This window comes from Nicotiana attenuata, unplaced genomic scaffold (assembly GCF_001879085.1).
Source record: "Nicotiana attenuata strain UT unplaced genomic scaffold, NIATTr2, whole genome shotgun sequence".
Classification (NCBI taxonomy): Eukaryota; Viridiplantae; Streptophyta; class Magnoliopsida; order Solanales; family Solanaceae; genus Nicotiana; species Nicotiana attenuata.
In genome coordinates, this window is record NW_017671350.1 from 213,386 (window position 1) to 230,403 (window position 17,018).

Below are 17,018 nucleotides of genomic sequence, written 5' to 3' on the forward strand. Positions count from 1 at the left end.
ATCTGCTCATGAGAGGCCAACCCATCAAGTGTTCTTGTCGGTGTACATGCAAGCTGGCCCAAATATTATTACAATCAAAAAATAAATTGAAAAGAGAAGTAAGCATCAATCCAACAAAAGCATACCTGTGCATCAAACACAAATAATATCTTTGTCTTCTAACCAACGGAATCGCCATGGATGATCTTATACTGCTTCAGAGCTGTAAAATCAAACATCAATTACCAGACCCCTGCAACTAATCAGATAAACAAAGCCCACAAAATGATTCTGAGCCGATACAGAACAAGCAAACTTTAGACATGAAATTGCTCATATAATGTAGAGGAATGCTACACATACAACACCAGAACTCCTGCTAACATCTAATGACTCTACAAAGAGCTAAGCTCCTCAGTATATTGCAGAAGGTTCTAAATGCCTGGGCAGATAAACAATCACTAGTTTTTGAAGCACCATAACTATCTTTCTGCAATATTAGATCATAGCAAAAATTGCAAAAATACAAGAAATATTACCATATATCGAAGAAAAAAAAACATATGAGTACCCTAAGCTCAACATGATCGAAGCAAAACAGGACCCACGGATGAGCTGAGCATATCACTCAGGGCTAACTGAATCTCATTTGAGCCATGCTCACAACTTATCAAGCTTGAAAGTAATGGGAAGAAGCAAGACAAGTTTTTCTCAAATGATGCATCTCCTAAACTACATATTGCCTGGAGAGTTGCAATGATAAGAGGTGCACGTGCAGCCAACTCTCTCCTTCTACCAGAGCCAAGGGGGATTAACCAACGAAGCTGTGCACCAAGAGATGACTCGGACATTTGTCTTGAACGTGCAATTTCAATATAAAAGTGTAAGACCTCGCTGCAAAGGTTGACGAGGTAAGTTTCCACTTCAGAATCTTCAAAACCAGTAGGTTTATCTTGCACAAGATTTTGTAAAAATGAGAGGCAAATTTGATATGCCTCATTCTCAAGCCGTAATAATGGAGGGTCCTGCATTTGGGTCATGGAACTGAACTCTAGAAGCTTTGACCGTAGTGTTGCGTCACTGTTTATCTTATGAGCATGAGACGCCACACCATGCATGGCATCAAAGAGGACAATGATGTTTTTGCTAGACAGCTGAGGTCTGTATATGTTGTAGATCTCCATCACAGCCTGCAATGTGCAAGCGACCAGTATGGTAGTAATTATACTCTCCACATATACACGAAAAGCAGGAAAGATTAATCAAATTGACCATACAAGGTTCCCAATAATATCAATGTTCTTTCTGAAGACATGACATTTAAGGAAGCACACGGCCCCCATACTTAAGCGAATGACCAAAATAACAATACAAAGATATCCCGAGTGCAAGTAGACACCTAGAAAGAGAAACACAACCGCCAAACACCAAAAACACGAACACCTGTCATATCAAATTAGATCGTCCTACAGGATTCTGAGATATTCTGAGTCTCTAATCTCAAACTACAGAGATCAGCAATAGAAAGATTGTCTGAAACTTGAGAAGGCATCAAGGGTTCATAGTATTTAGTCAATTATAATTTGATTCTCTTTTTCCCAGTTCTAGTCATACATAAAAGAAACTATGATGAAATAAAATAGGTACCAACTTCTATGAAGGTGTTACTAGTTAAAGTTTTATATCAAAAAATAAAATAGTACTAATCTCAGATTGATTAAAGACAGTGAGAAAAGATAATGCAACCGTAAATCGATAACTCATGAATGGTAGGTTGTTTATCAAGTGGAGTACTTATCCGGTTATCTTTCCTTATTAAAATATCTTAGCCCAACCTTCATCAAATTACTCCTATTCGAATATGGTATCTCCTTCTAGACATTTAAAAATAGCTTTTGTTTCCAACATAAATCTGTTATTTTTTATCCATATATACATTTCTAGCTTAAGAGCTTGAATAAACACTAGCACAGCAGATATACATGCGTCCAAAATTTCTAAATGTGCCTATATATTTTAAAACCAAAACTATATGGCAACCCCACATTTCTCCCACTTAATTTGACACGTTATCCACCTTCAATTTGTGTCTAACAATGTCAAGTCAAACCACGAGATATTCAAAAGATCTTTTAAACAGTACGACATTCATTGGGCTTTTTGAGTCCATCACACTAATGATTTTTATGTAGGAACATGAAGCAATGTACTGATCAAGCCCTTTATCTTGTACCCTTAACATAGTGTATACCATCTTTACTTGCTTCAGGAGAGCATATATAAATGAATTAGAACTAAACCCACAGTAGTGGCTATGCTGGATACCTGAATTAATAATAGCTGAACAGCAGCCCTACACTTCACATCAGAAATAGCTTCATATAGACGGTGCCTCCTCAGGTTTTCCAAGTCCTCATCTGGAGAATCAGTCCCAGTGGTTTCAGCATTGCTATTCCTAGCCATATCTTCTTCCTGGGACCAATAATTGTTATTTTCATTCAGAAGAAAAGAGAAGTCGGGAAGAGTTGCATTAGCAGCTTCTTTAAGGGACAAAACCACTTCAAGCCATTTGTCTTCAGAGAAAAGATTCCCAGCATTGCTCATAAGACGGACAAATGCAGCAATGCCAATACCAGCAAGACTCTGATGAGGACGCTTGACAAAATTCACCAATAAGAACAGCACTTTCTTCAGAAGAGGATTGACTGTGTCATAAAATTTAACAAAAAGATCTACGACCAGTTGGAGTGCCAGTGTGCAGGTCTCATAAAGCCATGCATCCTGATCGGGCTCACCCTCTTCATCATCATTTCCATGCATAGGTGAGTTTTCACCTGAAGGATCAATCGTATGTCGAACATAGTCAAAGATTGGAAATAGGACAGATTCAAACACCCTTTCCCATAATGATAGAGAGAAATGGTGCCCATAATTGCGTAAGGTATCAAACAGCACTTGCAGAGCACTCTTTCTGATTTCAGGCCTCGGGTCAAAGCTAAGTTCAGATAGTCCTGTAAGAGAAAAGGAATAATTTCTTAAACAAGTATAACAAATATTAACCTAGACTTAAAACATGTCTCTACAAAGAACAGTGAAAGAGAGCATTTGCTTTACAGGCATGAAATCCTGGTCTAAGTCTAATGTCTTTGTCCTTACCAGCCAACAGAGGAAACCAGAAATACAGATGGTCCTCCTTATCTGTCAATTCTCCATTTTCAATATTGTGGTCTTTTTCTTTATGAGGTGAAGATGGTAAAGGCTTCCCAGAAGCTTCTTTGTCCTTGTTCCTCGAGGAGCCAAGATCACCTTCAGCAAGTTTTGCCGCACATAAACGAAGGAAAGCAATGGCATTGAGACTAATATCTTTGTTGAACCTACTATTAGTGAATGCAATAAGGCAGTTAACGCAGTCTGTGAATGTTGTGGTCTCAGTCTCTGTAATATATGGAAAATAATCCCGCACAATCTTTTCCATTATCTCGAAAGACAACAGCACAATGTTTTTATGGTCATCATAAGCAGCAGTGGTGAAGACCTGAAAACGTTAGGTAATCAGAAAGAAAACAAAACATCAGGTGAAAAGAACAAACTTGAAATTTAAGAAAAGAATGAATATTCAGTATTAACATGTAATCTATAATGGAGTAAAGATCAAAAGATGGTTTATACCATGAACATGCTCTTCCATCCGGACTTCACATGATTGACTCGAGATAAAACCATTTGAGAGACGCATCTGATGATTAATTCTCTAATCTCAACAGCACTACTCTTGCGCATAACAATCACAAAAGGCTTCATAAACTCATTCTGGAAATTATAGTTAGCCAATTCTTCTCTCTCCAAGAACTTCATTGATAACTGGCGTAAAGAATCCATTGCAAATATGGCAATTGAAAGATTTTCGGAGCAGCCAATGGTCACAAAAAATTCACCAAGAACTTGCCAGATTTTTGTCCAAACAAATCTGATACGATCCATGTTGTAGTGCCTGTTTAACGAAAATGAATCAATAGTTCTGCTAGTTATCAGGAAGCAAAAGGGAAAGCAAAAGGATACACTTATGTAAAGAAACCAAAGAACGTACGCAATCTCAACCATCTTTGTGAGACTAAAAACCCGTGGATCCGAAGTAGAACGTAATTCTTCCATGGAGACCTTGCATAAAGCTTTAACAAAATCCACTATAGCCTCACTGTTTAATTTCTGACTCCTTATGAATATGCGGTTCATTTCACCAACTTGTTCCAACATGTTTAAGTTAGAGACCAAGTTGTTCATCTGCTCAGATGTGATGCCTGCAGCAGCACTGCCACCAATACCAGCACTATCGTATGAACCTCTCCTCATAGCTGCAGCTGCACTTTGAATCTTCCCAGGACCTTTCTTTTTCAAGACAGGAAGGATGCTAGACTTAGTTTGTTTTGACTTGTCAAATTCATTTTGAGGAAGTGCAAAGAAAGTAGCATCCGGAGGGGCACCCTCCCCCAAGAGATGCAAATGTTCAAACCGAGAAACACATGTCAGAATATGTTCCCATGCCTCCTGCAGGTAGTTTCCATCCTCATCTGCGATCGTAACTATTGCCTGTTAAACAAAAAGGAAAGTCAATGAGTTTCTCACAGAACTCAAGGAAAGGATGAGTAAAGAATTTATAACCACCAGCCATTACTTGCAAGGATACTGTATAGTCTTCCATAAACCTCAGGGAGAAGATAATACGGCAACTTAATAGCACTGACACAGGAAAACTAACCACTCGGGTCAAACAAGGTCCAGACTACCTGCTACATTGACAAGAAACGTGGTCCTGCTTTTACATTTGCCACTTGGTCAGCAAGGAGCAGTCTATTAATATACATGAAGTCCCACCAGAATATGACAAATCTAGAGCCTAAAACACATGAGCGGTGTAATTGCCAACAACCCCTTCATTATACACATGAAATCACATATCTGCAAGGAGGTGCAGGCAAACTCGTACAAGGATTTTTTTTCTTGGATTTGAGTAAATTTAGTTTAATTCTCAGCTAAAAGAAACAAAAAGGAAAATGAAAGAGCATAAGGTTGACTAATTAGCCAAAAGGGGAGAGAAGAGGGTTGAGAAAAAGAAAGTCCAGGCTGAAAGAGAAGCCAAGGGTCCACTAAAGTCTCTTATATCCCACCTTACAAAAGAGCCACTGAATCATAATACCAGGCATGACTATGGGTAGCATTGGATTGATGCTGAGAGGTATCCTCCACCAGCCCAATTTGATTGGATCTAAAACACTTTCCAACCATCATTTATTCTGGTAGAAATCCTGGCACTTTAAATGTGTAAACTTGTAACAGTCTACTATAAATACAGTGTAATATAGTGTTGCGAACCGTTCCAGGTAATAAACTTCCTCTTCCCCTTTCCATTGACCCTCTTTGCTAAAGGTTTTTCTTTCTTTACATTTGAATAGATTATTATAACAATTTCGGCAAAATACGTGTTCACAACTTCACATAATGTTTGAAACGCGAAAAACATGAAGAAATCTGTTGAAGAGATGTAACCTTTTTTTTAAATAATACAGAATATAATTAGTTGATATTCACATGTCCCCGAAAACTGAAAAACCAACTACAAAGCGGAGTTTCTTTGTTGTCAGAAGATGAGTAGATTGGTTTTGCGGATACCAATTTTTGCTATCAGTTTCAGATATTGGTTTATACTGATAAAAATGTGGGTATGATGTTGTTGTACTGATAAAAATGTGGTTAGCCAAGAAAATCTAAAATGTTTTTAGAAATTCTTTGCATCATAGATTAATCCTCTGAAATTTAAAGGACAAACTTCTTTAAAATGTAATTTATATGTATATGTATACACACACACACACACATACTGAATGGTCATCAAAAATATATATAATATTGAAAATCATGTGGTCAAATGAAAATTCCATGTTAGGAGGCAAAAAGTGAGCCGGTAATACTTTGTTTGTTATGTGAACCTACTTTGTTTCTTTTTTTCTTGTTGTGGACGAGACGTCTATCTATGGAACCCTTCCTTAAGTGAGAGCAAAGGTATAGGAAACTCTATTGGTCCTTGATATTTAGCATATAGTCCCTCAACCTTCAGTGAGAATTAAGGTAGTCAGAACTAAACTAATGAAAGATCAAGGACTAGCATTTGTTAAGCACGTGCACCTGTATTGGGAATTGGTGACAAACATATTAAGCCTTTTTTATTAGAAGGTATAAAAAATTTACAACAAGATACATGTCATTCATTCTTAGTGAGTGTAGGATGGTGAATTTCAGCTAATGATACGGTAATATGCTAAATGCAAGCAAAGATCAAAAAAAATCCATATTGTCACACTAAACTTAGTCCCCTATTATGCAAAGGAAGACTTTGAATTCCTGAAAATCAGTCCATATCACTAATATTCCAGACATTTGGTTACCTGAAAACCCATATTTAGATCAGCTACTGAACTCGAGACTAATTCTAGAGATGTTTTCTCCCAAAAGATGAAGAACCAAATTTCCTTTCATAAAATAAAAATTAAAAAATTACGAACCAAAACTCCAAGTTAACCAAAATTAATGGAGCCGAGCATGGCTTTGCTGAGCATCCAGGCCTCATAGTTAATAAGAATTTAAATTATTGGAAGCTAAACTTTTTACTAGGATTAAGTCACTTTTGGGCAGACTTGAGCAGAAATAGGTCAATGAAAATAGGATAACTGCAGCAGTATCCAAAATATTTCCTGTGAGTAAAAGAGAGATAATTTAAGAAATAATGGAACAAGGAGTTTGGTAGTAAAGAGGAGTGGAAAACTAAATCTAGACCACAGATTTTTCAATATCATAATCGGAATGCGCAAATTTCTGGAGTTAGGCTTGAAAGAGGGACAAGGGTGTGAAAATTTCTTAAGAGCATAGAAAAAAATCGAGAAAGTACCCTACCAATCAAAAAATATAGCAGATAGGCACTATTATCACTAGAAAGTGTACTTTTAGTCTTATTCTCATTTCCAAAGGCACTGATATATGTTAGGGCAGACCAATACCTTATCCTTTTTTATGAAGCAGACCAATACCTTATCCTTTGCATTCCTATCATCATCCAAGATCATTCTCGAATAAAATTTAGTCAAATTGTGGTTTTCCTGTTTGGCTTGTTTATCTTTTTAACCAAATTTTGTCAAAATTTAACTACTACCAGATGAATGTCCTTATTTCGCCTGGACGGTTATCAATATGAGAGTTTTGAGTTTTATTCCTACTTGTCAGAATAGGTTTTATTCCTAATGTCCACATTTTGGGTCTTGTAACACTGTATGTGCTAAGGACTATCTTTTTAGTATAATAAAATTTGTTACCTTCTCAAAAAAAAAAAGAATAGGTGTGTTGACAAAAGGTTACAACTTACTATTATTTTATTTATTTTTTTGAAAAAGACAACTTACTATTATTTTTAGGGATGGTGAATAAAACAATTTTGAAGTTGAGAAGTCTAAACTCATTTAAATATAATAAATATTGTGAAACTATCCTTTGATACATTAGATATTATGCCTAAAAGAAAGGTGAAAGCTACAATCAAACTAAGATCAATTCCCAGCTCCGTTGACAGTTATTTGACTCAAACATCATTTTAGGTCAAACCATATTGTTTCATTATCAGTGAGTCGTGGTTTCACAAGCTAATAGTATCCTTGGACCTGAATTAAAGGGGTAGGTTGAACTTATGAAACTTCAACACGACCTTACCCAATAGAAGGACATCAGCTCTATTGATCAATTCCAACGATTTGCCCTACAATTTATCCTATGACAATCAGTTCCAAACTATAGACAATAACCATCACGTATGACTCCAATCTGTTAAGACTCATTCTAGCTTGTTCCAAAATTCACCGCACCAACTTCCTAATGTTACTAAACTGTATTATCAGCTGCCAACACAAAGGAATTCCTCTTAGTAAATCCATCATTCACTTCGATGCTGGAGATCGGATAAGCTACTAGCCGGGAGGAAACTATAAGTCCTGACAACAATGCGTACATGCAAGGTGTTTCATGAATATTATGCACAGTCTCTATTACAATAAATAAAAGCTGTTACGTATGTCTGGTGGAGATCATATTTACTCTGTAGTAGGTAAACTTGAAGGTGATACCGAATTAGAAGTGGATATAAAGGCCTTCTAGGAGGATGACAATTTTGGATAGGATATATAGTAGTTCAAAGGGAGTTAGGTACAGGCTCTAAAAATTTTAAAAAAAAATCAAATTGCAAACTTGGTAAGCAACACCAAAAAGCAGATTAGCAACAAAACAGATTAACTCAGTACAGCAGAATCATGGGCATGCAATACTAGGAGCAAACACAAACCTTGATTGCTTCTATGTTTTTCTGTTTGATGTCTGCAGGTGAGTGAAGAGAAGTAAATTTTGCAAGAGAAGTCACAAAAGCATCCCTATGTGTTTTCATGGACATTGCAGCAGTAACATGGATTGCACAACGAAATCCTTCCAAACACAGAGCTATCACAACTCCATCATCAGTTTGGTCTAGAGGAACACTAAAGGCAGCCAACATTGGAGCCCAGCAGACCTCTACCATGAATCTGAGGATCACCACATCTGTTGCAGCATAATAAACTGATCTGCAAAGGCAAGTTGAATTCAAAGTGATCTAGGTTAATCACGCAATGGAATGAAAGGTAGTACACAAGATTGACCTTGAGTAATGAATAAATTACATATTTCTTTCTTCCCTAAAAGAGATCATAAGCAATGATACTATGACATATCCTTCCAAAGCTTCCTAATGAATACGAATGTGTGAAAGATTGATCTCACAAAAAGAATACAACACAGTAAATAGTATCATCATTTTTCAGCAGCAGATCAATATGTAATTCTTTTAAAGCTCTCATTCTTATATCTTTACAGGAAACTGCTACAGAGGGTAAAGAAAAGGAGCTGTTAAGAATAAAGACAAAATGATGGAAGTAAGATAATACTTCAAGAATATAACTTCTCCCGTCCAGGCAAAGAAGAATTATCAAGTGAATCTTACTCGGATTTGCGAGCTTTCTCTTTGAACTGCTCCTGCATGTGTCTGACTAGATCATCACTAGTCTCCATACTGCCATCTCCTCGCTTACGGACAACAATATTCAAAATGCTGTCTAAACCTAAAATCCTGTTAGAGTTCAAAGACTGCTTTTGTTGGAGAGCCAAGTTATCATCTTTCATTTTAATTTCATTTCTCGATATCCGCTCATACAAAGATCTCAAATAATCCTCTGGCAAATCCTTTCCATCATCAATTCCGCGATTGTTCCTTAAAAAATCATCAGCTGACATCTACAGAATAATAGGATATCAGGCCAAATTACTGAAAACGGGCATAAACAAGTAGTCATCTCCTGCAAAACGAAAAGCATACCTTCGTTTTGACCATGGGATTATGGGCATCAGTGTTAAGCAATATAACTGAATAAGCAAGGACATAGGCAGTGTCTGCACTACTAAAAGCCTTTGGATTGCATTTACAGTACCGTTCAGCAAACTTTTCCATGATTCGATCAATCTTCTGGGCCTCACCAGGCAATCTGAATCCTTGTAGAAAGGCCCTGATGGCTTCATCAAACTCCTTTCCTTGGAAATCAAAGGATTCCACATACGCATGCATTACTTTCAATGCTAAGTCATCCCTTTCCCCAAGGTAATCACCTATTAAAGTCTTATTCAAACCCGAGGCATCTTTAAGAAATGCCGCAATTTCTTCTGGTGAGCTCCCCACTTTATTAGCATTAATCAGGAATTCAATGCCTTTCTTGGGTTTCCTATTAAAGAGAGATATACCTTCCTGCACAAGTTTCAAGTTAGACCATGTCGCAGACACTGCTCATGACAATTCTTTTGGCAATCAGAATAGTTACTTGTCCAAAGAACAAATATACTTATCACCTACCTGAAGTTCAAGCTTGTAAGCGCGACGCTGCTCAATCGTAGAAACATCCGAAACTTCACTAGAGGATTCAGAATGAGAATCTGATACTTCAGTATGCTCATCCTCATTGCCATTTGCAATGGGAAGAGTCCCAGGTTCCGAGTTACTGTCATGTGCCTCGTACTTTTTGGTTGAATGAGTATCTGGAATACGCAGTTGTTTGTTCATCCAGTCTCCCAAAGACTTCAAGATAGCCACTAAGCACTTCATTGCTTCTAGCTTCATCGTTGCCTCTTGTGGTGGCAACAGAGTTGTTGTTGTACCAGGAGGTACCCCTTGAGCAGTTTTAAGAAGCCCATTGACCATTCTGGGAGAATTGTGTGGACAACAAAGCAGGAACCAGATGAAATTTATAATCAGACTAAGGTGAAATTTCTTAACTATGTAATACACAGACAACAGGATTTGAAAGATACCTCTCAAATATGTTTGACGAATTGACATCACAATCATAATTGAGGAATATATCAACCAGAATCTGTGAATCAATGCAGAGCCTCTCGAGAAATCGAAGCACTATCATTTTCTGTTGGAAATTTGGTTGAGCAACATTTTCCAACACTCTAAGAACAATCATGGGAAAGAAAACTCCGATTTCTGCCTTGAGTCCGCCTCTAAATCTTGCAACCAGACTTATAAAAATTGAGCATGAAAGCTGGAAGACAATCATGAGACTTGAAGCGCTGTTCTTCAAAAGCGACAAACACAAGTACTGCTTAATAGCACCTAAAAACCTGTAAGAATAGAACAAAGCAATTAAAACCAAATATAACCATGAATTTAGACCAACCATCATTGAAATTGAAAGATGCACAAGAAGTTGCCCTGCTGATTGCAGTAGGTCAAATAATCAGACAGTGCCAAGACCTAAGAGTAGGCACTGATTAGAATTTCAAATAAAGAGAGGTTATGAGACTTACGCAAAAATCTAGCAGACGACCAGAAGGAAAAAATATTGCAGAAATGAGTATAACAAAAATGAGAAGAGGTGACTACACTGTGACAAGCACCTAACCAGTGAAAAGATAACCACCATCATAACTTCAACGTGTCACGGCCCAGACCCAACTGTCAAGGTATTGTCCACTTTAGCTCTCCTCTGCAACACCTCAAGGCTTTTGGGCCTTATGGTTTTGTCTCCTTGATTGGATTTGAACCATTGACTCCCGCCATATGAAAGCAGTACTTTAACCACTGAGTTAAGTAGGTCATTTATCATCCCAAAGAGAATTAGAATCCTAAACTCACCCTTATACAGTCCGTAACTTTCCCCTCCCATTCCGATGTGAGATTTTCCCAAGGCAAGTTTTGCTAGAAACCCCGTTTCAAGTTTAACCGCCAACAGTCCATGGGCTGTTACATAACGACCCATAAAATAACTAAGAAATAGATTGTAACAGTAATTATGTTGGTTTTTGAGACTATTTCAGGCTTGCACTTAAGTAAGGGTGCCAAATGGATGTGTTGGGCTAAACTATAGGAGTAAAAACAAGTCAAATCAATAAATTCTTTGGGCCATAACTCATCCAGATATTGCTTGGGTCAACATGTTGGGTCTATTTCGGCTAAAATAATAAGTCAATTTAGGCGCAACCCAAGTCAAACCATCCTAAAAGTTTGGGTCAATTTGGGCTGCGCATAGGTAGCCCAAATTGACCCGCCAATAAATATATCCCAGCCAAACTCGTCCAGTTTTAAATAACTTGAGCGGGTCATAATTTCATGGGTCCCCTGCATATAAATATAGCAAAAAGCTATTTTTTTAACTTCTAAATGAACTCCACGGACTACAAGAGTTAGAGAAAGAATATAAGATGTAAGATTGAGATTCTGTGTGGTTTGGGCTTGCATCTCGGAGCAAGGAATAAATTGGTGCCATACACTCAGTAGGACCAACAACAACCTTCGAAACTCAGGGATAAGCCCGCCCCTCTACCCTTCTCCACTTAAATACCAGGCATAGTTTGTTGGTATAGGGATAAGCCCGCCCCTCTACTTCTAATAGTGTTATTTTTTTTATTCTCAAGAAAAAATTTTAAAAGTAAGAATGATCGTGGAGAAGTTTGAAAGAGGTTGTCCAGTAGGAAAATCCAATTGGTGAGAGACTACTACTTATAAATAGCGTGCTAGACTCATTACCTGCTAACGTTTTTTTAACACAATAAATAACTAACTCCCCTTTTACATGTCTTTTTTTTCTTTGGTCTGTCCACTTACATGATGTCTATTCCAAGAAAGATACAGATAAAGTTGGAAATTTTTTTGAGGGATTTCCTATTGGATGGAAAAAAAGTGACGAAAAATTCTATTTACTCAAATATTCCAGAACATTTTCAACAAAAAAAAAAAATCTATTTATTCAAATAGAGTACAGTAACATCTTCATCAAAAAAGAAATAGAGTACAGTAACATAAAGTGAGAAGGAAGCTGGAAATTTTTTTATAAGTAATTATGATCTTTCTCAGAAAAACTAAAACAGCACTCACAAAAAGTATCACGAAGAAAGATCTGTACAAGCTAAATATGGAGCTCAAAATCCATGGTGCACAAAGCCACAAACTAGGAATCATGCTTTAAGGGGTTGGGTGTGGAAACACATAAGAAACCTTCAGAATGAGTACTCTCAAAATTCATTCAGAGATGGGGATGGTAGATAATAATCCTTTGGGCCTGATGAATGATTAGGACATATCCCCCTCAAACATCAGTTCTCGGACCTATTTAATTTCGGAGCTAACATGAACGAAACGGTAGCTCAGTTTGGTGGGAGTCAAGAGAATTAATAGACTTACATGTGTCTACATTAACAAGCTTGATTGATGATTTATAAACAAGCAATTGCATAAGTGATTGAGGCATAGTCCTTAGAATAGATTTGAGTATAATAGCTGGTAAATACCTGTCACTTGTCCTAAATATTGCTCCAGCATTCTCCAACAATATCTTGAGCAGCTCCAATGCCACAATCTTACCTCTCATCAACTGTGGATCTGCTGCTGCCTCCTTTGGTGGGGTTTTCATTGAGAGCTTACATAAAGCTCTAAACACCAAGAATGCATCCCTTCTCAATTTATTCCCGATTTGAACCTCCAAATCATCATCCCTTTCTCCCTCCCCATCCACCAACTCCCCTTTTCGCCCCTCCAGTGCCGTCTTATACATGCTAATCTCCCAATACTTGGCGTCCAACATATCCTTATCTGTGGAATCCAACAAATCAGCAGGATTAGTGGACTCCACAGTCGATGTAGTTGTCTCAAATGCCCCGTCGTGAGCACCAGTAGACATAGCACCGGCCCTCGGAGTCCCAGCATTAAAAACACCATCAATGTCCTGCAACACTTTGGTTATAAACCCCTGAACAAACAATGTCATCGACCCATCAGCATCAGCTTTTTCAGCTGGTTCCATTAACTCCGCCACGACAATAGGTTGCAATGGCACGGTAGACGAATCAGCCTCCATTCTCCGAAAGACAATTACCAACATTTGAACCAAGGAAGCTTTAGCCGTAGTCTGATTCACCACATTCTTACTCTCCAAATAGATATCATAACACGTCCTCACAACCTGTAACAAAGAATCCCCATGGATTCGGATCGAAACGGATGTTACGGCAGATAAAATAGTCTTAATTACAAGCAATTCCACGGCATCATCTCCTAAATCATGACATTTACAAACAGACTCAATCAATTTTGATAGAAGCTTGGCATCAGGGCCTCCAGTGGGGTCCGCTTCACCGCGAAGGTACCCGTGAGCAATGAGCTTTTGCACAGCATCAAGAGCAGCTTCAGCGATCTTAAGGTGACCTGAAACTGTGGCGTTTATCAAAGGGCTAAGAATAAGCTCTGAATCATTAAAAGAGAGATCTAGGAGAACACCGGGGTGTTGGTTAGTTGAATCAGGATCGGATTGGGTAGAAGGGGAAGTGGGTGGGGTCGATGATGGGTTAGTTAGGAATTCAATAACGGATTTGCATTCGTGGGATAGCTTTGAATGTTTACGCCATGATCCGTTCTTAATAATTTTCTCAAGGGCTGGGAGAAGCACTTGGTTTAGCCGGGAATCGGCTTCCGAAGAAGCCATTCCCGATTTGGGTTAGATTGGATCTGGATTCGTAATTGCCCGGCGATGTGGAGGATCGTTCAAGACGATGTCGTAATGGGAGTTGCAGCGGCGACGGGGGGCGGCCAGAATGTGTGGATCCGGTGTAGGAGAATGGAGTGAGGGAGTGTGATAGAAACTGGAGCGAATCTAGATCGCGATGTGTGTTTGATTATTTTTTTCGTATAGTAGGAGTATTATCAAACAAGTGGTGTGCAGCCCGATGGTTTGACCATAGGAGCAATTTAGGAAATGAACATGGTGGTTGCTTGGTACTTGGATTTTAGGAAATTGGAAGACGCCTAATAGTACCGTACTACTGCGTTTTCTGCTTTATCAATCTCTACTAGGAAATGAATTTGAAAAAAGAAAATAAACATCTCTAGGAATGTCAATTGAAGTTTCCTTATAGTAACACCTAGGAATGTCTCTAGAGATTCAAACTTACGATATTACTAACTAAAAGGTAAACAATTGTTTACATTCTCTCAAAATATTGTATTTGTAGGGAGTTTTTGTGGTACGAAATTGATATAAACATAATATGAACTATCAACATTGTCTTTTATAAAATATAATGTTTATTTTTGTGATATTAGTTATCTAATTAACATATATATAATATGCTTTTAATAGTTTGCACTTTAAATATCTTGATAAAGAGCCCGTTTGGATTATCTGATTTGAAGTAGCTGATAAGCATTAGGTGTTGAAAAGCAATTTTAAGTGCTGAAACTGATTTAATAAATAAGCAGTTACATGTTTGGATACAAGTGCTGAAATTGGTAATAAGCTGCTGCAGTATTTGATTAAAAGTGTTGATAAGCTCTTTTTCTATTAAAATGACTTAAATAACCTTAGAACTGTTTAGATTCCAGATCGATTTAAATACAAAATATTCTATTTATCATTTATTTTAAATACAACCGCGCTTAGATAAGATAATTTTTATGATAAATACAATTTATTTCATGATAAGCATATAATCATAAGTTATAAAAATTAATAAGTTGACAAAAGTTTCTCAATAAAAAATAAACCTAAATAGGACAAAATATTTGAAGAGAAACAAACAATGCATTCATCACCACAACACTTAGAAAGCATGTTTACCGTAAAAATGGTAATAACAATTAAATTTATTGATGGTACTCTAAAAATAAGTGATTTATTTGTATGCTAGTTGTTTAAGCAGATGATGCTAAGTGTATGAAGTTTAGAGACGAAATGCGAGCTAAATTAAAGTAATGATTAACCGATGAGCTAGCCGATCGGGGCCTCGAACTGACCGATACGGGGCCTCGAGGTTGATTCCTGGGCTCGGGCTCGAGCTATTAATGGCAGCCGGGGAAGGGCTAACAGTTGTAAAATAATCAGCGAAGGCTCTTTATGGCCAATGATAAGCAATAAATGAAGAACAAATATGAAGATAATAAATAAGAGCAACAATATCGAGGGAGTATGTTAGAGAGAAAAAGAGAGAGTTCTTGTATATTTCGTGTGAAGTAGTTGGAGCTACAGCCGTCCTCTTACAAAAATGACAAGGACCCCCTTTATATAGAAGGGGAATCCCTACACGGTATAAAATACATTAATTGTAAAGATATGGAGATGGGACAGCTAGACATGACACCCTGATTCGGGTTCAGAGTAGGTCGTTCAGAGTAGGCCGGCTAGGCTTTGTCAGACTTAGCCGTGCGTCTTGGGAATTTCCCGCCTTTACCCTCGCCATGTTCAATATTGCTTCTAGGTCGGATGTCGACGAGCCTCGAGGGAGGGAACTCGGTCACAGCTTTGCGGCCTCGAGGCTCCGAGATGGTCTTCTGGAATGCCTTAATAACGGGAAATTGGACCCTCCGATTTTACCGTATACAGATAGTCTCTGCATTTCCTAGAACGAAGCGATGGGAAACGATTTTGACGCCCAACTCCTCGGTCTACCCACGACGATGTCATACCGGTGACGCATCCTATGACGTGGGCCTTCACGATAATCGGGACATCCCATGGACTTGTCTTTTCAGCGTCATTCAATGCACTGTCGATTCCCATTCTTCAAAGTGACAGTACCGCCGTCGATTCAGCTTTTCAAGAACGCATTGATTGCGCCTGCTGATCCGTCTTTCAAAGGCATCGATGGTCGTGTTATCACCCCCTATAAATGGGGGCATTCCGGCACTATCTCTTTATCCAAACGCCTTTCTCTATTCATTCATCCCTCTCTTCTCACTATCTTCCTCCATTGCTAACCACCATGTCTGGGGTTTACGGCTTTAAGGTTGTATGGCAGCATTTTCATCGGCTGTGTGGTAGCCTTCTGCCTGAGCTCCCCCTTGTCGAGCGAGATCATATCGTCTTGTCACTACTGTTGTTGTTGTTACGCCTGTTATTGATGTCGTCATTGGCTCGAGGTGATGATACAGGGGCGGCCGACTTCTTCCGATCTAGAAGGATGTTTGGACTCTACACCGCTGCTCATAAGGGCGCTCGGACTATACTCCGCTGCTCACCCTCCTACTCCGGCCTGTCGCACAACACCCTTTTGGATTCCTTGGGGTGAAGCGTCATCTTTGGCCGGTGGCTTACGCGGCATAATGTCCCAAGAAGTGGACTTAAAGTGGTCGTGCCATGCAAGCAAGGCCGACGCCCACCGAGCCCTCTACCGGGCTATGGCATTTTTTCATCCCTTTTTGATCCTCCTACTTTCTTCTTCGTCTTCTCCTCTGAAGTGCTACTTTGAGGGACTGGGACGAGATCGTTGAGGGTGCACGTCCAAGGAGATAGTGCTCGGAGACGCTGCTAGCGGAGATGGACCTTCAAGGGTAGGCTAGGCTCTTAGGCCTTTTACTATGTGTACCCCTTTGCTTCTTTGTTTCTGTGTAAGGAACCCTTGTGGGTTTTTGTAATCAAACGTTTATGAATATA

At 38.5% G+C, this 17,018-nt stretch overlaps 1 protein-coding gene across 1 annotated transcript; it reads right to left on the reverse strand.

Moving 5' to 3' along the window:
• Positions 1-279: 279 nt before the first annotated feature.
• On the reverse strand, positions 280-14,446 carry LOC109207743 (brefeldin A-inhibited guanine nucleotide-exchange protein 2-like). Its single transcript, XM_019370727.1, has 11 exons — positions 12,886-14,446; positions 10,402-10,719; positions 9,947-10,292; positions 9,419-9,841; positions 9,047-9,336; positions 8,357-8,630; positions 4,067-4,566; positions 3,649-3,970; positions 3,136-3,514; positions 2,305-2,990; positions 280-1,169 (listed from the first exon to the last, which is right to left on the reverse strand). Exons 1-11 carry the CDS (start codon positions 14,073-14,075, stop codon positions 558-560), a joined length of 5,340 nt encoding a protein of 1,779 aa, XP_019226272.1. The 5' UTR covers positions 14,076-14,446; the 3' UTR covers positions 280-557.
• Positions 14,447-17,018: the final 2,572 nt, after the last annotated feature.

Coding starts and splice junctions, on each gene's coding strand:
- LOC109207743 (XM_019370727.1), bottom strand. CDS start 14,075: ATGGCTTCTTCGGAAGCCGATTCCCGGCTAAACCAAGTGCTTCTCCCA. Junction 10,720..12,885: donor ATATTTAGGACAAGTGACAG/GTATTTACCAGC, acceptor CTATTCTTACAG/GTTTTTAGGTGCTATTAAGC. Junction 3,971..4,066: donor ACAAAGATGGTTGAGATTGC/GTACGTTCTTTG, acceptor TTCGTTAAACAG/GCACTACAACATGGATCGTA.